General features: G+C 35.3%; 2 protein-coding genes across 4 annotated transcripts; both read right to left on the bottom strand.

Moving 5' to 3' along the window:
- Window positions 1-585: 585 nt before the first annotated feature.
- Window positions 586-8,237, bottom strand: LOC140893604 (protein argonaute MEL1). Its single transcript, XM_073302691.1, has 22 exons — window positions 7,492-8,237; window positions 6,538-6,737; window positions 6,034-6,183; window positions 5,771-5,904; window positions 5,493-5,599; window positions 5,103-5,206; window positions 4,430-4,568; window positions 4,215-4,331; window positions 4,003-4,113; window positions 3,849-3,920; window positions 3,505-3,618; window positions 3,250-3,406; window positions 3,055-3,176; window positions 2,837-2,974; window positions 2,620-2,762; window positions 2,485-2,547; window positions 2,006-2,069; window positions 1,796-1,931; window positions 1,632-1,705; window positions 1,415-1,509; window positions 1,284-1,315; window positions 586-999 (listed from the first exon to the last, which is right to left on the bottom strand). The coding sequence occupies exons 1-22, from the start codon at window positions 7,963-7,965 to the stop codon at window positions 818-820; spliced, it is 2,928 nt and encodes a 975-aa protein (XP_073158792.1). The 5' UTR covers window positions 7,966-8,237; the 3' UTR covers window positions 586-817.
- A 4,543-nt stretch (window positions 8,238-12,780) lies between these two features.
- On the bottom strand, window positions 12,781-19,729 carry LOC140887602 (magnesium transporter MRS2-11, chloroplastic). Of its 3 annotated transcripts, none has more exons than XM_073294956.1 (14): window positions 19,236-19,729; window positions 19,070-19,142; window positions 18,087-18,157; window positions 17,578-17,663; window positions 17,388-17,478; window positions 17,085-17,153; window positions 16,472-16,552; window positions 16,212-16,374; window positions 16,060-16,105; window positions 15,590-15,670; window positions 14,886-14,968; window positions 13,734-13,777; window positions 13,530-13,641; window positions 12,781-13,204 (listed from the first exon to the last, which is right to left on the bottom strand). In XM_073294956.1, the coding sequence occupies exons 1-13, from the start codon at window positions 19,584-19,586 to the stop codon at window positions 13,546-13,548; spliced, it is 1,335 nt and encodes a 444-aa protein (XP_073151057.1). In that variant the 5' UTR covers window positions 19,587-19,729; the 3' UTR covers window positions 12,781-13,204; window positions 13,530-13,545. The 3 variants fall into 3 exon arrangements, 2 of the variants coding, with proteins under 2 accessions (XP_073151057.1, XP_073151056.1); XM_073294955.1 differs by having other exon boundaries at window positions 12,783-13,204; window positions 13,526-13,641; XR_012151952.1 differs by lacking the exons at window positions 12,781-13,204; window positions 16,060-16,105 and having other exon boundaries at window positions 13,548-13,641.
- Window positions 19,730-21,685: the final 1,956 nt, after the last annotated feature.

The following is a 21,685-nucleotide window of genomic DNA, read 5'->3' as shown; positions in this document are numbered from 1 at the left end:
CTAAAAATTAGTTACTATTCATCTCTCTCCCTTAATTAATAGTATAGATTTGATATTTTATGATTTTTTATTTATTAAATAATATATTATTTAGTAATTAAAATTTAGTTATTGGAAAATATTTTTAGTGTATCATGACACATTAAAAACAGTTATTTAAAGGCCCTTAAATTTTATATAATAGTATAGATAATTAAAAATTAAAAAATAATTAAAAACAGTCAAAAGAATTTTTTTTTTGTTTTTCTCTCTTTAAATCATTTCGCTTTTTTGGGCCACCGGTCTATAGCGGACAATTTTACAAATTTTGATTTTTGAAATTTTTGGATTCGTTTTGTGAAAATTTTGTGAAAAAAAAAAACTCAAAATTTCACCAAAATCCTTCCACCACTTCTGACCTAGTTGTAGATTGACCTCATTGTAGAGTGAGGGGGAACGAGGGTTTTCATACCTTTTTACAGTAATTATAATTATTTTTCTTAATTTTCAAACCACCGTAAAATTCTAACCATTCAACTCGATTTTCATCAACTTAGCGAGCTTGTGCTAAAGAATAAATGGTAAGATAAACCTTCATATCCGAAATCAATACAGCAATTAATATTAGCATTCATCCAAAAATCAGTAATACCACCATTCATCTCAAATCGTAAGGAACTTCGACAAACATAACCAAAACCGATTTTCTTGATAGTTCCCCAAAAACTCAAAAAAAATAAAATAAAAAATTCTTAGCTTGCTTAAAGAAACTGGGCTCCAAAGTTCCCCAAAAAAGCCTAGGATTAAGTTGTATATTCATTCCTACTATCAACACGCATCAGCAATAGAACATAACATCCTTCACATTATCTTTGATCAAAGGCAAGGTTCGGACCTGTACATTCCTCTCCCTTGTAGCACCAACACCTCCGGAGGTTGATCCGCTGTCTGATGTGTCGGTTCCTTCGATGTAGTAACGAGCACGAAATGCCGCCAAATGGGCATAGTACGCAGGCGGAACTGCACCACGAGTGAGACATTATAACCAATATTTTCATGAAACATGTCATAATCTGGCATCGAGCAAAAGTATGAACATTCATATTAGATCAAGTAGTGATACTTTTACTGCTGTGGGAGTCGTACTTTTACTAGCTTGGTTAGTTTGCCTATTCGCAATCACACCCCTTTAATGCAAGCCAGGGGAAGAACTTTTTATTTGATGCAATTTCATGAATTGCCAATATCATTTAATGTATAAAAGTATAAATAATCAGAAGGAAGACAATAAGCACAGGACTAACCTATGGAGACTGATCGAGTGCACCTTGCATACCTGCAAGGACAAGTAGTTACATTATTATTATTACTATTATCATCATTATTTTCATTAGTTATGGAAAGCCCTGATCTAGTCAAAGTTAAGGCCGCATACGTGTAGCACAGGTTGTTTGTCAACGACTGCAGACCGTCAGCAGTGAAATTGTTTTCATCATACAATACATGGTAATGTGTTGGACGACTCGTCCCCTGCTCAACAAGGATTGAAACAGATCATAATAATTACCAAAAAAGCATCTAACTATTATGTATCCACATGGAGAAACAAAAAAGGTCTAAATGGAAAGAGCCAAATCACAACAGCAGCTTACTTGGATTCCTGCATGGCTACAGAGGTAAAAGTCAAACTCAATGGGATGACAGATATGAGTATCGACCACAGTACCTAAAATTTAAAGCATCGCTGGGTTACACACAGTAGGTGGGTACCAGAAACTAAAACAGCGCTCCTAATATGCATTCAAAAACTTAGTACCAGGCAGAATGTTGCCACTCTTGTCTGTCGTACTTCGATCAGAATGATTTTCGGCAAAGAGGCGAGTGTGGTGCCTCTTTTGCACCACTACAAAAGTAACTCTGGGTAGATAACCTTCTTCTATAGAAACACAAGCCTGAAAATACATTAAAAGTCCAGTGTAAACTATTTGGCTCAAACAATAACAAGTACAAAAATCACTGAGCATACCTTTCTGATTGCATCCATTTCTTCCAGAAGAACTTGGTTAAATTGTCCTTCACTAACGCCATCCCTGCCATTTTACAATCTATTAGTACACTAGATAGTTTAGTATAGTCGCACTAAGAGTAATTTGGCCTAAAGAAACACGCCCCAATACAAAAAAGCAAGTATTCCAAAAGAATGCCATAATTCTTTTTCTTTTTTGGAAAAAAATGTGTTTGGTTAGCATTTATAATTTTAAATTCTATAATTATAAAATCATCCATTTAAAAACTGAAATCAAGAGCCCAAAATGCAGCACTTCAGTACTTCACCTCCGCTTCTCTTTTAAAAGGTATAGAAAAAATGTCTTTTTTTCTAACCACCACATCCAAAACATAAATCTCCTTTTGTTAAAATAAGATACTTTCTAACATGTTAGCTGAATGGAGTATCTAGTCAAGTGCTTTCATATCCCAAATTTTCCTAAGAAGAAAAGTACAAACCTGTAGAATATAATCCTGTGAGGTTTCTGCCCCGTGGACTTGTAGAAGGCAATCAAAAGTTCTCTGCATTTGAAAATGAATGATAAGGAGCAAAGAATAATATTGTGACATGTATTAAAAGTGGTAAAATCTAACCTAATCATTCCACCATGAACTACGCCTTTTTTAGGATCTTGTTTTGCTTTGTAAAGATCCTGAATGATTTCTTCCCTGTGTGACTGGGCAGAAACCAGCCCTCGATACTTCGTAACTTCTGGCCAATCCATTGAAGCCACCACCTGCAGATACCAAGAAAGGTCTTGTCAAGTGTACATACTACTAAGAGAGCAACGATAAATGCTCATCTATGTACCGCAGCTATAGAAGGGCTGGAATCTTCTCCTGGTGGAGGATGGGTGACATCAGCACCAAAGACTATGGTTGGGCGATCACATAGGAAATGAATTCTTCTGGACAAAGCCTGCTCCAAAACAGTGTTTCTTCCTCCAACCTACATCAAACCATGACCACATGAATATGTGCAGGTTATAAACACCAAGGAGAGGATCATGGATGGAAATTCAATCAAACCTTCACGTTTATTTTAAGAGAGACATTCTCCAAATACTGTACATTGAATCTTGATGCCTTCTTAGGGTGACAACATTGGGTGACTATCCCCAATTCAGTCTCACAAATTCTCTTGATCTTCCCTGTTGGTGGTAAAATACTTCAAGCAGATAGCAGCAATAAACTAGACTACACTATCCAAAGAGAGCTGCATACCATAAGACCCACTGACGTCAGGCAAAATCACGATCAGTAACTGGAGCTGTTTACCAGCCAATCTAGAGGCAGATTCGGTGTTAATATCAACGAGTGCCTTCTCAATCTGAGCAGGATTAGCTGAACGAATTTGAATCGATGGTTCCGAATTAAATTCCTGAAAGAAATCAGATCATACAAGTACAATCAAGACTTTCAGCATGTCAATGAGATTTATGAATAAAAACAGTATTTCTTTAAGAAATTAAGACCCACCATCCCCTTATTGCAACACATGCCGATCAATTCATGGCAGAACCTGCTCGGATCTATACTACGAGAAAAGCTGATAGCTGTCCAGAACTCCACTTTTCCACCATTTACCATTTTCTGAACAACAAATGGTCAATATATCCCAAAGCAAAACGTGTGAAAATGTCCTCACCAACAACACAGAGATAAATAAAAAAATTGAAGTAATCTTCCAACAGATTGGGGACAATTTTATTTCATTAAATCAGAATTATAAAGGAATCAATGCAGCCTCATCATAGAGGCATTTACTAGATAGCTCGGTTAATTTTTAATTAAGGGCTTATTTGGAAGAAAAAAAAATTCACCTTATCAATCATGTTCCACTGCCCAACCCTAGGGGCTATAGTGGACTCCCTTCCAGTCCCATGATATTTTAGCTGGAAATTCAAAATTAGGCGGGTGAATAAAAAACCATACAAAAAATAACGGGCGGGCACCACAACCAGCCGAGAATTTTACCAAGGGAGGAGGCAAAACACGTGCTTCAATGGAAGTAAAATCAGGTCTCACTTTAATGCCAAACTCCTCACTGACAAGTTTATTAGTATTGTAGTTGTTGCAACGAACCATCTACAGATTAAGGTCAAAGGTATTCAGATGTTGGCATCAACTATGATTGATCAAATGCAATGTCATAAGGAAGCAAGACGGTAAATGCTACAAGCACATGCCTCGGTGATGCTTGTCTGCCTGTCTCTTGGACGTAGACAGGTAGCTTTCAAAAGCTCAGAAACTTGTCTTTCATTCAGTCTCTTGGAGTATCTTTGACCATCAACAATTTTGCATAGCTTTGAGAAAGAACAGGATGTTGTAAGCCCATTTTAAAGCATTGACCCAAAAACGAGCAAGGTAGGAAAACAAAATAACAAGATATGAAACAAATTACCTCCATAGGAAGGTAAATGGGTTTTGAATCACTTCCAGCTTGAACAGCTGGCAAAAAAGGATATCGAAGAGTGATATTATACTTCTGGCGAAAGTATTGTACCACAGATATGTTTGCTCCCGACTCATCAACAGGAAACCTGCAAGATAAGAAAGAAACATCTCAATTTTGAAGGATCGAATCACTGGTGAAAATCCATTCAAGATTTGGCTATAATATCAAAGAGAGTGCGACAGTGACAAAGACAACTTCAAGCAGATATATCTGCAATGCCACATAAAGTTTACATACAACACTAAAAATATACTTTCACCAGCCAATAGGCTAAAGATATCCAGTACATTGAACATTAGGATGATTATCATAATGAAAATGGATAAACCAAGTCTGATTGCATGCTAAGGACAGTGAGTGTTGTAAGGTGTAAGAACAAACTTAGACAAAGCTCGCCTAAAAAAGACTAAACGTTCTAGAGTATAAAATTCTAAACTTCAGATTCACAAAGAAAATTTGTAGTAGACATGTCAAAACGTGCTTCGTCATTGGGCCTTGTGCCTCACAACAATAGACCATCTGTGCAAAAAGACCATTGATACCACCACATAAAGTAGAAAAAAGGATTGCCAAATAAATCCTGATATGGTGCAAGAAAAGGTGCTTCAGAAGATCTTACATCAGCTGTTGCGCAGGTTGAGTTGATATCCCTGATATCTTGTATCGTTTGACATATTGCTGATGATTAAGCTCCACTTTAACCCCTTTTAAATTCTTTTTCACCTAAAATAACATGAAGAGATTTCTCTTCGCTCTTCAGCATGATCGAATAGGAAATAAAGAAAGCAAAGTTGTGATAAACCAACAGTTCGTCGAAAATATGTCAAATGACTGCCTCAATACAATGCCCTCAGCAGGCAGAAAACATTTCATTCATTGACTGATGGAGTGTAAACTAGTACAACCACAATATTCCTAGTAAAACCAAATTATTAAAATTAAAATTAATATAAAAGTCATAGCATGCAATTTTATAGACACAGCTTAATGTAATAAGCTACAAGAGAACCTTAATGCGATCTTGGTCAGACAATGGCCTGGTCAGATTCCTGTTGAAGTACTTTGCAACATAATCAGAAACCAAAATAGGTTCAAAAAAGGCTCTAGCTGAGATATCTGCAATGCCACAATTTAATGATCGAATAAAAGTCTGCCCTAAAATGAAGATAATGCTGCTGTTCTACCACCACCGAGCCGATAAATGATGGTGTGCAAGGAACACTCGGTGGTATCCACACAGCAGCGACCAAAAAACAGCAAATGAAAAGAATGTCAAATAATTGATACCTATATTGAGCGAGAGACCCATCTGGGTAGGGCGAAGACTTTGGTAAAAACCTTTCCAGTATTCCAGACCATCACCGAGCATTCCTTTCGTACCTAACTGAGGGGAAAAAAATGAACTTCCAACAACCTCAAATCTGCAATTGAAAGAGAGGAAACAAAATCATGTATTAAAATGGTATGTTCTTGTGTGGGCACACACACACAATTACATGCACACTGAATGTTGAAATAGACAGTTAAGTAGGAAAACTGAAAAAGGGAACCTATTCGATGGATTCTCCCTAAGAACCACATCAAGACATTGTATGGTTTCTTGGGGACGATCAAGTTGTCTGCGCTGTAAGAATTGTTGAAGATGGTTCAGATCAGCCTTAGAGGCAAATTTTATGGAAACCTTGAATTCTCGCTCCCTCCTGCATAAAGCACCGTAACATTTTAGCTAAGTGAATGCACTGAATGGGAACCATAATCCCATTATTGTTAGGTAGCACAGCTCCTTAATTGCCATAAAGCATGAGAATAAAAATTATAACATTAATTTTTTTATTATTCATAGAATAGTCAATAGTCCACCATTTTAATACCCTGAAGGCAATAAGAGACCACTTTACTACAATACAGCGATTACATCATATTCTGCAACTTCAAACTAAGCAAAACAAAAGTAATTTAGGAACTTAATTGCATACAAACAGTAAACAAAAACAAGGGTCCACTTGAATAAACAATCAAATTTTCAAAGAGCCGAGAGAGTATATAGACTTAACCTGTCTGCCCTATCTTCATCAACAAGCTTAACAACAAAGTCTTTAGAGACAAATGGAAGTTGCCCTGCAGTGTAGGCACTTTTTCTTCCATCATAAGCCAACATTCTCTTCCCCAGGTGGGATGTATGATAACAATTGACGAGTTCCTTCATGATAAGCCGACACACTTTCTTTGAGGTTACTTCCGGAGTTATTGAAACCTACAAAAAAATCAGTTAATACAAAAGGTTTAACAAAGGAATATTCACCTCCACGTGAAAAATGAACTGAACAACTTTTACACACTAAAGAAAAAGGGCCAACCCCACAAAAATATCCAAGTACATGAACGAACAAATGTACAAACAAACCACGATGATGGACAAAACTATCAAATCAAATATAGAAAAACAAGAAGTCGAGAACATGGGGAAAAAACAATATGATCACGAATCAAGGTGCATGTGGTGTGAGACTAAGCATGAGTTCTGTGAAACAACATCACTCGCATATCTAAAGTCAAGCCGAATATGATCACGAATCAAGGTGCATGTCCTGTGAGACTATACATAAAGTCAAGCGGAGTAACACAAAGGGTAATGACATGTAATCGGACTTTGCAATTATATATGCCCACCCATCGCAAATCAGGCCAGCGGTCAAAGAAAGATGGTAAAACCGGCGCATCACAAGCGCATTTACAATTACACACATGAAAAACATTGAGATTGAAGTCAATATCGCGTATCAACAAAGATAGGTCCCCAGTCCCTATCCCTTGAGAAGGAAAAAGGCGAATAACATGTTGCACTGTAAGGGCGCATTTACCAGTACAAACAAAAAATGAGCTATGCTAGAATTAATCACATTCCAAAGAATAAAAAACCGATTAAAACACATTCGAGAGACTTTGCACAAAACCTAAAACGGACGAGTGAGAGTAAGTGATTCATACGAAACAGGAAAATCCCATACGTCATAGTGATGCAGATCGCGGTCGGCTACTTGAACGAGAAAGTGATTGGCTCTCACTGTAACCTTCTGCCCCATGGTTCCAAAACCCGGCCGGGCCGGTTGTGGTAGCGCCTTCGAAGATACCGGAGGCAACTGCTGCTTCCCTCGCGGATTCTCCACCGCCAGATCGTGCTCCACTGGCTGAGGGTGTACTTCAGCCGAAGCGGGTGGCGCAACCGTCAACCTCTGCTCCAAGTCCTGGCTCAGCGCCACCACGACAGGCGGCGTCGGAGATAACGGAACAGATTCAAAAGTTTGAACAGAGGAGGATGCTACCGACGGAGACGTCGGACCGTAGGAACCGCGGCCTCGACCACGGCCTGGACCGCCACCACGAGAAGGCTGCATTCCTCTTCCACCTTCACCTGCACCGCCTCCGCGAGATGGATGCGCTCCTCTTCCGCCGCCGCTGCCGCCTCGCCCTCTTCCCGACATTTTCGCTTTTTCTGCTTTTTAGACGCAATAAATTCGAAGAATGTTGTGTATGGAAACTGCCGAGCCAGGTTTTTTCTATTTATACTTGCGCGGGTAAGAGTGGAGTCGTGGGGAGTGAGGGAGTCGGATGCGGGGTACGATTTATGCGGTTCGTGCAGTTACATAATAATCGTGTTGCACAATCAGCAATTTATTCCCCTATCAACAGCACCTTTGCTGGAACTGAAGCAACTGCAGGCAAAAGGAGATTTTTACCCCGCAGATGAAAGCGTGTGAAATCGGGTTGAAAATTTTGAAATATTATTATACTATTGGATATAGAAATGATTTCGTACCACAAGCGGTTCACTGAACCCTACGTAGAATAAACCATTTCTGGACACGAAACGCCGAGGATGGTGACAAGTGGAGTTTCAAGTGGTTGGACTATTTTACCCCTACTTTTGCAGGGTTGCTTAGCCCGCTGGGTTTTGTCTTTATTAGTATCGCTTTAAAATTTTTCTCAAAAAGTAAAAATTACCCTACCTATGTGATCAGGAAACCAAATAAAAATGTCATACCTATAAATTTAATTTTATTTATAGTCCAATATGGAATATTATAATCAAAATATACATAATAATAAACTGATCGACACTGCAATCGGAACAACATTTAATTCAAATCGATTATATTTGTTTGGTGCAAGAAATTTTCGTTGGGTTCGAACTTCGATTTCTATATTATCCACCCATGCAATTTTTTTAATTAATACATATAGAAATATATGATTATCTTTAAAAATATACAGATAAATATATTATTATATTTAAAAATATAGATAAAGATGATCTTGAAATATTAGAAAATAAATGTTATTTTTGAAAATTAAAAAATTTTAATGAAATTATATAATAAATTTATAACTGTAAATTTAAATAAAATATTCAAATTAATTAAAAAATATTTACTATCTGAGTTTTAATTTAATTAAATTAATAATTTTTTTGAAAAAAATTAAATTAATAATAAGTATAGATAAACATATCGCTTGTTCGAAATTTCAACTCGTCGTCAAGATATTCTGATACAAGTACTACTCCAAGCGATTTCACTAAACAAGTAAAAAAAATTAATTAAAAAAAGTCATCGTACTCAAATCAAACTAAAATATGCAAATGAACATCTATTAATTAAAAAATGGGTTAATTTTTTTTCTATTATATGTTAAGGACTTGGATTTAATTCAATCAAAAAATAACTCAATCATGAATAAGTTCAAGTCAATATATTATAACAATCTTTTCCAACCGAAATGGACACTTGACCAAATAAAAAATGGGTAACGTTGCCATTCATATTTCCTTTCCCCTCGGTTCTCCCTTCCCCGCCCCCAATTTCTTGATCTATAATATAATGTATTTAACAGTCAACCACACATAATCTAAATTACATTTGTGATGTATGTTGCCAATAGAACAGGATATGATGGATATATCGGAATAATAATTTAAAAGTGGCGTCATCAAACTACCAAAACTTAGTTACTTCGGAGTTTTAATTTTATTTTATTTTAATCAGCAAAAGTTAGGATTAATTTTGATAATAGTATAGACATGTCTAATTTTATGCGTCGAGAATACAAATATTTGTGTTTGATATATTTTGGTTTTTTTTGCGATGAGTTTGGAATCACGAAATTTACAGTAATCCGTATTCCATTTTACGAGCATAAATAATTAAATTTGATTAAGAAATTTAATGCGATTAATCGAACTAAGAAATCGACTCCAGAATATCCAAAAATGGTTTTAAAGTCAAAATTGACTCGAGTAGTTCGGAAGGTCTGAACATGAACCATTGGGAGATCGGAAGGTCCGAAGTGGTCGGACCAAGCAAAGGAGTTCGAAAGCAAGATCGAAACTTCCTAACTAGAGATCGAAAAATCCATAGGTTAGATCATGCGTACGAGTGACATGTCGCCAGCGTTTTGACACGTAATCGCATTCATGAGATCGAAACGTCTGAAGATGGAGATCGGAGCTTTCGAACAGGGCAGTTCGGCACGTAGAAGACATGCGAGCTAGTTTGGAGCTTCCGAACCCTTGCCTATAAATAGGCGACGAGATCCTCACAATTAGTGCGTGTTTTGAGGTGTATCAGTTTATTTTTATAGTTTTAGGCTTATACTCGAGGGCTGATCAATAGCGAGGTGCTGCGGAGCTTGTAGCGGAGTTGTTCTTGGGTTAGGGCCTCCGACATCAGTGGGTTGACGACGGACATAGGTATAGTCTGATATCAGTATTAGTATTAGAAAGTATTAGTATTAGAGAGTATCTATTAACTTAGTTAAGACTTTCAGATCAATATTAGTGATACGTGATTATTTTGACTTGTAGTGATGGACAGTAGATGCATGTACACAGTTGTTGAGGTACGTAAAGTACTGACTGAGATATCCAACGAGTATGCATGTTTATGTGGCATGATACATGTTTGACTGCTTCGATATATTATGTTGCATGTGTATATATCATGATGAGCTTGTTTATCCTTCGAGATAAGTCTTCCCAGTATGGTCGCTCAGCCCTTGTTTTTGGACAGTTAGACGCCGAGGGTCACAGTGACCGATGAGTCGAGCGGACTCTAGTGTTCATGGACATTGTAGATCACGTTCGGTTTGGAGTGAGGGAGTTACCCAATGGTTTGAGTTCCCTATTGTATTATTCACATCTTGACGTTAGTCTGAGCAGGAATGATATTCAGTATATCCAGATACCCAGTCATTCAATTTGCATGCATCATATCAATATGTTTACTCGTATTTTACGTTCTTAGCGTAGTTCGTTCACGTTTATGTTATTGTGTTTCTTGGACACCCCATTCGACAGGACAATTACATATATTTTACCTTGGACCTAGGTTTAGTTAGTGATCAAGGCTGGACTGCAGAGTTAGCTGTATTTAAGTGGATATTTCGATTGAGTTGTATTATTCTTTCGCTTTGGGTTTTACTCACTAGTTGTATTCCGTCAGTTTAGCATTTTGATTTAATTTTCGCAGTATCTCTGATTAAGCTTTTATTTATTTCAATTTGCATGCTTAAGACTTTGATTAATAAATGATCCGTACATGGTCACTACAAAATTAGACTGGATTTGATGGGATTTGATTTTTAAAAATCGAAATTTCAACTTGTCATAAATTTTTTTTGTTACAAGTACTCCAAGCAAGCACCAAACAAGTCAAGAAAAAATAAGACATAGTACTCAAATCAATCTAAGATATGCAACATCTATTAATCTAAAAAAACTGTTAATTTTTTATAATATGTGTTAAGAATTTGAACTTAGTTCAATCCAAAAACCAGCTTAATGAAGATTGTTCAAGTTCATATACATAACTTTTTTGAAACTTTATCAAACTCACGTCGCGAATTAACCAAACAATCGTCTACTTCAAAAATTAAAATCTACCTATACAGGCACTGCCTGAAGGAACAACTAAAAGTGAATATTTATTACTACATGTGAGATCTGTCATTTTTTCAGTGGACTCACATATATTGATAAATTTTTACAATTATATACATTATTAATAAAGCAGTGCATGTAAACTTTTTCAAAACAAGATCACACTAATTGCATTAGTAAATGTGTAATTATGAGGAATCGTTTCTCGTAGGAAGTCACAATCATTAGTATGTCATTTTACCATGCACATTGCATAACATTCATTCTCCAATTAAAATCTGCAAAAAAAAAAAAAATCATATATAAAATTACTTGTACTAAAAAAATATCGAGTATAAAATCCATCTCAAATAAGATAAATATGCTTGAATTTCTTAACAAAATAACTAAATGTACTTGGTTTTATCCCTGCCAACACCTTCTCGAATGGACAAACATGTTGTCCATTACAGTTTTCTTGAGTAATGATCAGACCTAAATCACCTACTAATCATCAGAACTTAAGCATGCAATTAATTTAATAGTAAACATAACCATAGCAGACTACAGAATCTTTAAAAAACATTAATGGATACAACCAAGATAAAACTGTAAAGTTAATTATACAACCCACATGGATAAATCAAATACCAAAATCACTTAAAAATATACCACTGACAACCTTCGCTCTCAGGCTCTGATCACCGACCAATCACTGATCCCCGAATCCTGATCAACCTGCAACCTACCTTGTCGAAAGGGGTGTCAATGGTAAAAACACAGACGTGAGTGACACTCGCTCAATACGTAACTATTAATATATAAACTAACATGGTGCATGCAAATCGAGTGGGGTAAAGAATTCAGGGTTGAGTGACCCTATCATAATAACTATCTCGAAACATATACAAGCTCAACATGATATATGCACATGCAACATATGTATAAAGTAGTTAAACATGTATCATGACACGTAAAATATAATATATAAGAATGCATATTCGCCGGACATCTCATTAGTACTTACGTACCTCAATCACTTGTGTATGTCTATAAGGATTATAGTAGCCGAGTGAAAACCATATCACTATTACTTATAAACGTTTTATCCAAGTTAATAGATACTTCATGGAACTATTTATTAGAAATCTCGAACTACACTCACATTCGTCGTCAGTATGTCAAAAGTCACAACTCTAGCACAACTTTGCTACAAGCACCGCAGCATCTCGTTGGTACTCGACCCTCGTATGAATTTTGCTTCTCGAACCGTTGATGAATGAAAGTTTGGATATTGTTGCTAATTATAACTCAAAAAATGCGAAGTGAAAAAAGTATATATACCTTGAGGTAATTCTATAGGCGCTATATACGCGAGTTAGCTCCCTAAATTGTTTACTCGGAACAAAGTCGAGATCACTGTCAATCTGTGGTGCAATATTTTTCGATAATATTAATTCTCTTGATTACACAATTAACAAATCTGTACAAAGCACACTAATTTAGCTATCACCAGTAAATAAAGTTCAAAGACCTGAGTTCACTATCTAAACCCAATCACTCTCTAGTAACACCATGAATATGTTGCAGATAACGCTTGTGAATACAATCCCTCTTCGTGTAACATGAAGTAGTTGTAGCTTGGTTACAAAAGCCTTGGCTCTTGCACGATTATGTTGCCGATAATGCTTGTAAGCTTGGCTGCAATCTGCTGATTGATATCATGCCTTGTACAACAGAAACCAACTTCACGCAAAGATTTAATGATATATCATATGCAGTGAAAAGGGAAGCTGGTTATCTGGTCTCTGAAAACAACGGAAAATATATAAAAAAGATCAAGCAGCACAGGAATGAATCCAATGATATCGTAAACTAAGCAGTAGAAGAAAGTAAAGTTCCATGTAGGTTAATGACACAATATATAATGATTTACAATAAATTTCCATAGCAACTCGTTAAATTTTGCATCGAAACAGATGTGAATCAATTGCTATAAAAATAGGACGATTTAGTTTACAAGTCATCAGCTGAAGATTGAAAACATGCCTTCCGAGACTTCTAAAAAAAATTGATTAATAAATGTCATGAATATCATACGTAGCATAGATTGTTTAATGTTTAATTACCTACATATTGCTGTGTTTGCTCATAAAACTTTTCTTTTTCTGAGATACGAGTACATGAGGAAAAATCCAATCACAGCACCCACAAAAATTCCCGCTGTCGTTAACCAAAAGGCAAACTGCACGTAGAGCAAATTAATCAAATGAAACTGCAATAACTTGCATGTATACCGAAGGGCTTTTACATGGGATAGAAAACAAAGAGGCACACCACATGTTCTTCGATATACGACCTCAAGTTCATGCCAAATATACCTGCCAATTTGTTATTAACGTTAAAAGGAGCTCCAAAATCTACATGAACTCAACTAACAGGCAAAATCTACATGAACTCAACTAACAGGCAAATCTACATGAAAAAGCATTTCATGTTATCCCATAAACTATAGAAGTATAGATCGAAACATTTGGACAGTTATCTTTATGATAGAAGCACATAAGTGAATATTTACAAATAAGAACGAATAAAATTGTTTTTACAACCCTGTTCATTTTGCCTAATGAAATAGAATTGCCGACTTTGTAAAGGATTAAATGGTGATAAATATATTGTAGAAGTTATTGGCTAGCACCAACTAGACAACAAAATATTTTTGGCAGGCTTCAGTGATTACCATGTTTCTTTTGTCCGGAAAGGAATGATTTAATTTTTGAAAATTACCTAAATATTTATTTCAAGGAATCTTGAAACGTTTCTCCATTGCGTTTCATGCATCTGAAATCTTCAATTTTTTTTTTTTATTTCACTTTATCGAATACAACAAAGTTTATGGATCACTCAAAAAAAAAAAAAAGAAGTTTATGGATTACTTAAAAATCAGTGTGGTAAATAAGCCTGATGGCGGGCTATCCTCTCGGGGTTATGGTCTACATTTGTGCTCTCGTTGATAAACGACCTGACAAAAGGAATGACTCAAGGAATGGCTCGTGCTTATATTATAGGCTGGATTAGAATAAGTGTGCTCTATACTGATAGGTAAGTGAAAGCTGTCAAGAGTGACTATCTCTGTTTCACAAGGGGTGAGAAATGTTGTAATCAAAGTTGGCTCCACAAGCAAGTGCACAATGACTAGTAGTCTTGAAAGCGGATGTTAGTCTTCTGGGTTCGTGTCTTGAAAGCTATCCAGAGCTTTTTGTAAATTCTATTAAATTTGTTGCAGCACTTAATACATACAATAACAGCATCCAAAAAGTGGCAAGAAAGCTAATTGCCAAAAAAAAAAAATCTTCTCTCTATTTTTCTGGAGGTTGTAGCAAGCTCCTCAAATTGCATATTTAAGGTACCAACACAATGACTAGAAGCTAGAGATGCCCAGTGTTAAAAAAATTAGTTAATTCTCGCATTTCAACACAACGAAAATACCTGCAATCAGGGCACCAACCGCAACGCAAAATGTCCCAACCTGAAGAAGAAGTTCCACTCTACTTACCTCAAGCCTCCGAGAGCTGATGAAGGAAAATGATGTCATTTAGTCTGTCAATGATTAGTGAAATGGAAAAAGAATATCCAAACTTTCCTCCAGTTATCTTGACTTAGAATCTAAAAACAGCATTAGATTAATATTCTCAGGGAAACTGCCTTGAAACATGTCCACTCAATCATTTTTTTTAGACATGTAAGCATCAAAATTAAAAGATTTAAAACCTCTGACTTCATTAATGTTAATGGAATAAATATTTGAAGACACACACTCAACTCTCAAGTTGTTGACACACAAAATATATTTGATATTAAAGTAAGCATACACATTCAAATTGTTAATTTGGTGGTATACATATTTGATATCTGCCAAAACGAAGATTGTTGGAATCCCATGTTAGGAAAATATAATCAAATCTAGTACCATTTCTAACAAGTGGTATCCAAAATAACTTTGCAATCTAGAGTTCACATGGTAGAAACATCATCACTTAAACGTTGCCTTGAACTATCATTCCAAATGCCACATTTCACTCCAAAATGACAAATCCTCAATGCAGTTAACGGAGCATGTTCAAACACACAGATATGTTCAAACACACAGATCCTTTGCAGACTAATGAAAAAGGAACGGTTAAGTAACAAACCTAAGGTTGACAGCAATTGAATCTTCCATTTCCTTAGCTGAATCAAGCAGCCTTTCTGCTTGACCATGACATGATTCACATCTGCCATTACATGAAAGAGACATAGACCAACTATGTTAACAGCAAGTAATAATCACGCATAAATAGGGGCAGAAACATTTTCCAATGGGATAATTTACAGATGCAGGTAAATTCTGATCCACCCAATACGCTATGCCATTCGACATTCAAAGAGAATAATCTGACAGTCTGATGTCTTTCATGGAAATTCAATGTCTCATTTCCACCAAGTCATAATGATACATTACTCTGATAAGCCTTTTTGTCTAACATAAATTCTGGAAGAAAGGGGTGGGGGGGAAGGTATTTCATACAAACACAGGGATGGAGCTAATGTTGCTTCCTCCAGGCGAGTAACGTATATAGCAGGAATTCCTAGTGGATATAAGGAAAGCATGTGACACAACTACCTTTGGAGATAATTTTCTAGAAGCATTTCAATTTCTTCCTCCTCTTCTGTGAAAAGCATATTATCAGCCAGAATGAAACACAAATAATCATAAAGAAAACACAAGTTTGAATGTGATTCACCTCCATATTGAATCAACATTTCATGACTCACCCTCAGCTATCTCCTTTTCCAATGGAACTGCGCATTCGATCTCATCATTTTTCTTTAGAGTGCAGTTTCTTCCGAGAATGCATATATGCCGTATTTCATGAGTGTCTTCAAGGATGTCAAGCAGCATTTGTTTAAGAGCTCCAGCCCTTGACCCCAGTTCAACCTTTGATAAAAAATATTAACAAGAATACATATAGGTAGCAGCAAAATCACTTCATTAGGGGGTATTCAAATGCACGAAGATGAGGAAAGCTGCATACCAATGTCTGCTTGCTAATCCGAAGTTCCTCCAATATGATCCCAGTTAACCGGTTTGGGAGAACCTCAAGTAAAGCTTGGACCTGAAACAAGAGTAAATAAAGCTTGAATCTCTTTTACAATACATAAGCAATAGTTTTTCGTATATTTTACTTATTTAGATTTTGGTCATACAAGGGTGAAAGGCAGCAAAACAAACATAACTTTAATTGATCATTCTGTCCAATTCTCTATATTAGAATCTAGATAGCACATACCACAAAAAAGAGAATCTATAAAAGAAAAGGGTTCTGAATGCAAGGCCGTGTACAAAGGTCTGAGAGGGATTGTTTTTCTAGAAGTGGGACTTGCATTATTTCAATAACACGTTGGACCATATTCAGAAAACAACTCTTTTTCCTCAATTGTATGATCTATTTATCTTTACCTATTTTATTTTCTCAAAAAATGTGCAGCAAAAACAAAACACTTTGCAACAATTCAGAGGTGAACAACCGAACCTCACAGAACACCTTTCTACTCAATTGTTCAGATTACAAAACTATCGAGAACACCCATAACAAACATGGAATACAGGAACAGAAAAACATATACTCACTATGTTCCCATACTCACACTTGGTTCTAAATCCATTAATCTGCGCTCCAGGCGTTGTATTCGAGAATGTAGCGCAGCCTCAACCACCTGAAATGTTACAATGTTGGCCTGTTGGACTATTTATATATCCAAATACTTCAGGGCCCACTTTTATGGGAAAAAATGACAGTCAAGGAGCGATGGAAAACTTTGGTGGTGACATATCAAAATAACTCATGGAAAACAAGTTATTCTGAAATACTGAAATGTGATACAAATATGGATGAAGCAAAATAATTAACCACTTCACTATATAGTGAAAAGATTTCATGAAATACCAACCTCAAGCACAAATGGCATTGAGGGTCCTCCATTCACGTTCTTCGGATTTAAGCGGGGCAACAAAGCATCAATAAAAGCCTTTCCCCCTTTACTAAGAGAAACAATAACTAAATTAAATATTAATCTGTTGTGACCATGTAAAGAACACGTGCAAACCAAAAAGCTTTACAAAAAAATGGGGGATACTTACCGGTTATAATTAAATATATAAACACATTCTTGCATCGCAATTGCCCGCAAAGATCCCAAATTAAGTAAAATTGCATACTCGCGTACCTTCAATGAAGTTCACAAAATAAGAATATATCAGAATCCAAGAAAAAATGCAGAGGAAATTTGAGATACTTCTACATTTCTCATGGATTAACATGAAATTACTGCCAATAGGATAAGCATCATCACTTCATTTTTGTAATAAAGAAATCTCATGATTAAAATTCTTCAGAAGCAATTCATCAGTTGAATTTTCATCTTATCGAATCGGAAGGCTAACAGAAAGACTGCCACAATATAAAGTAGTCTTGGAGATTTTGATTTTGAAACATCCTCAAACATTACATGCAGATCACATCTGACTGTCTGAAAATGATTGAAACATCCTGTTGCCATATAAAAAGCCTAAGGCTGTACGAACACAAATTAGATTGTATTTTAAATGCACTCTACGAACAGTAGTAGGCAGTAATTCATTGTTTCTACCAGCAATGAAGGCATTGAGTTAGTCAACCACAATGATGGATCAACACTCCTGATATCTCGAGGTCGGAGACCTGTGACGAATGCCATAGAGAAGAAACCAAAATATATTAATAATAGAAACAAAAGTTGAATAGAAAAGCAACCCATGTAAGGACCAAAAGGGAGTCCATACTCCATAGATATTGCATTACATGGTTTTAAAAAGACCATGAATCTTGGAAATGAAATGGTAAAGAAAATGTCATCAAGTGAAAATATTAACTAGAGTTTTACAGGTTTTGATTTGTATATGTTATAATTAAACACCAATCCAGGGGAAAACATTATAACTGCATGGTTGCTACCATTCCCAAGAATGAACACATGACACCTTGGACTCCACGTTGGTACATCAGTACATATCAATATATCTTAGTTTGTAAACATTAGCGTATAGCCCTCAAGTTGGACCGATATCAATGAATCATCTAACTTAAAGCTGACACCTCGGTGCTCTCAGCTGGTAGTTCATAACAATTAGCCTAAAACCAGATCTGCTGAGCTAATATCGCAGCTCAACATAGCCGAGGACCCAACTTGCCTATCTAATAGCAGCGCATATGAAAAATTAAGTCGAAATCAAGCTGTGGAGCTGATACAACAATTTGGCAGACATTTAATATTTCTTGTATCAAAGTTCAGTGGCTGTGAGTTCAGTAAATCCAAGGGAATTCAGCTCAATCACAGAGCCCAAGTAAGGAAGGGAATGAAGGGAACATTATATTCAGGATAACAAAGCTAAGCCTCTGAAATGATATTTAAGATCATATCACTCAAGAAAAAAATTTAATATTTTACTCCTACCACGAAACAGAGACTTCACCTCGTCTGTTAGTAGACAAGGAATGCTACATGTAAGTCACTTGATTATGCGTGTAACGTAACCATTAACGCAAAAAGTTCAGTGTTAAGTTGCATCATATTTCCATATCAAGTTTACTCACCACTCGATTTTAGCAAGTTTCTCCTGTTAATTTTCCTTGTAGATACCATCCCATTCGACCTCACTTCCACTACCTGTTGATAGTGAAGGAAAAAAAAAATCATCCCGAGTGTAGAATACAAAATCAAAACTCTTGCCATAGTTAAAAATGATCTCCAGAAAATGACCTCATAAATAGGCTCCCGAATTCCAAGGGACAGTGAGTCCCCGGCGTTCACAATCCTCTGCGAGCCAACGGCGCCATTGGAGAATCCCGGATCAATCACCTCAGCATCCCCGTCCTCGTTGTCCCCATCTCTGCTTAAAATTTCCGCCGCGCCCTCCTCCTCCGCATTCGATGCGGCAAAGCACCTGTTATAGTGCTGGGGAACCCAGCTCCTCTCCAATACCAGCAATTTTCTAGAAAACTTGTATTTACATCTCGAAACTGAAATTCCAGGCAAAATCACAGGAAACTGAGTGAGATGAAGGGGCAAATTGATGTGATTCGAAGAAGATAAAGGAAGTTTAGCCGCCATTGAATTCACATGGATTCAGATGAATGCAATGTTAATAAGCAAATCCAAGAATCGCATGATAGAATCTTCCATGAATGTTATGTTTGAAGAAGCTAAGGAGAAATTAGTGGCTGTGCATGCTTTGAAAATACTGTGTGGATGTGGTGCTTTCGGTTCCATGATGGTACGTTGCTGGCCGTTACACGCGCTATTTGATTATTATCAATTTTTTTGTTTCCCGAAAAAAACTATGTTTCATTTTAAATTTTTTCACAAGTCAAAAATATGATATACACGTATATTTAAAAAAAATTTGGGTCTAATCAAATTATAAAAATAAAATGTTGTTTTAAAAATATTTTTAGAATTTTAAAAATACAAAAATATTAAAATGTTCGTTTGATAAGATTTTTGTTTGAAAAAACTATATCTATATATATAAAAACAGAGTTCTAAAAATAACAATTTCTCTTTAAACATTATAGAATACAAAATTTTTTTTTTGTCAGTGTTATTACATATACCGATCATATTAAATAAATTAAATCAATACTTTTAAAATAGAAATTGCATTTAATGTCCAAATTAATTGTATTATTTTAATTAATTTTGATTTGATTAATTTTATATATTTACTTATGTATCACTTATCTATACAATCTATACTATTATATAAAAATTGAGTATCTTAAAGTAACTAATTTTTAATGTGTCATGACATATCAAAAACTATTTTTCAACTCTACCCTTCTTTGTCCACATTTTTCTCAACATATTTCTTCACTCATTTTCCACCTCTTCTTCAACCAAATTGTATCATATTTGCCAGAGGCAGGAGTTCGATTCCCTTGCCAACATCTTCTTCGACTAGCCTGTCGCACAGGATTTGTTCAGCATGGTTTACTTGATTAGCGTAGTTTGCAGGCTATCGCGTTAGTCCGGGGTATACCCAGAGCGCACCGAAAGATAGCAGCCGTGGGCTCTCACGTCACAAAAAAAATTGTATCATGCATGTTTGTTTTATAATTAATTTCACATGTATATATCTCAAATATAAAATTTATTATATTAGCATATTAAATTTATATTATCTTTCCAATAATTAATTTTTAATTACCATAAAAACTCATAAAATTTTATATATTATATTATACACGCAACTGCGTGTGCTTCCATCACTAGTATATAATAAATTTTTAATAGTTTAAATTTATAAAATTGGATTTTTGATCCACAATTTATATATATATATATATATAATGTTACACGCGCAACACGTGTGCTGCGATGACTAGTATATATATATATATATATATATATATATATATATATATTATATTATATTATATTATAACACACCAAAATATGTTTTCTCAATTTTACCCTAAACCTTCTATTACGAAAAATTAAGTTTGTGGGTTTAGTGATAATTTAACTTAAATTTGGTTACTTATTTTGTGTCTAAAAATGCAAAACCGCTCAATGTGTAGTGATTAGGGGATTGATTTAAAATTTAAAATTTAAATAATCGCCCAATTAATCAAGCAACAATAAATGACTAATTTGAATACAGAAATTGAAAGCTTAAAAAAATGTTTAAATAAGTTCAAATTTTTGAAAGTGACTTTATTTAAAAAGATAGAAGCAATTTTAATATTTGGATAAATTTTGAATGAAATAGTTAAAAGCAAAAGTTCAAAAATCTAAAAATTCTAATCTAACTTTAAAAAAAAAAAAACTGTTTTAAGTGTATTTTTTAAAGTAGTTTTTGTAATTAACCAAACACATCAATTTTAAGGAAAATGCTTTTATTTTTGAAAAATGTTTTAGGCCTCAGGTTTCTCTAACCAAACGCACTAAAAAAAATAATAGTCTAAAAACCCAATTAGTGTAAAAGGCAAAAATAGTAGCCTAAAAACCCAATCGCGAGTTTCATTTTCTCGGTCATTAGGGTTCGCCTACAACTGATTAGATTCATTCCTTTTTCCGGTATGATATGATTTTTTTTTTTAAAACTTATTGATCCGTTCAACTCGCAACTTTGGGTTGGGTTAGATTATTCCCACTATCAATTTGGGCCTGCCATCAAATTTACAGGTTTACCTAAAAACCCACGTACA

This window comes from Henckelia pumila, chromosome 3 (genome assembly GCF_033568475.1).
Source record: "Henckelia pumila isolate YLH828 chromosome 3, ASM3356847v2, whole genome shotgun sequence".
Lineage (NCBI taxonomy): Eukaryota > Viridiplantae > Streptophyta > Magnoliopsida > Lamiales > Gesneriaceae > Henckelia > Henckelia pumila.
Note: the sequence above shows the minus strand (reverse complement) of the source record. Positions and strands in the feature narration are given on the sequence as shown.

What these genes read in the sequence shown, in the direction of transcription:
- LOC140893604 (XM_073302691.1), bottom strand. Translation starts at nt 7,965, where the DNA reads ATGTCGGGAAGAGGGCGAGGCGGCAGCGGCGGCGGAAGAGGAGCGCAT. An exon ending in GGCAGACAAGCATCACCGAG is followed by an intron (nt 4,114 to 4,214) that starts GCATGTGCTTGT and finishes CTTAATCTGTAG; the next exon opens with ATGGTTCGTTGCAACAACTA. An exon ending in TGTGTTGCAATAAGGGGATG is followed by an intron (nt 3,407 to 3,504) that starts GTGGGTCTTAAT and finishes GATTTCTTTCAG; the next exon opens with GAATTTAATTCGGAACCATC.
- LOC140887602 (XM_073294956.1), bottom strand. Translation starts at nt 19,586, where the DNA reads ATGGCGGCTAAACTTCCTTTATCTTCTTCGAATCACATCAATTTGCCC. An exon ending in ACTCAATGCCTTCATTGCTG is followed by an intron (nt 17,664 to 18,086) that starts GTAGAAACAATG and finishes ACTTCATTGAAG; the next exon opens with GTACGCGAGTATGCAATTTT. An exon ending in GGAAAAGGAGATAGCTGAGG is followed by an intron (nt 16,106 to 16,211) that starts GTGAGTCATGAA and finishes TGCTTTTCACAG; the next exon opens with AAGAGGAGGAAGAAATTGAA.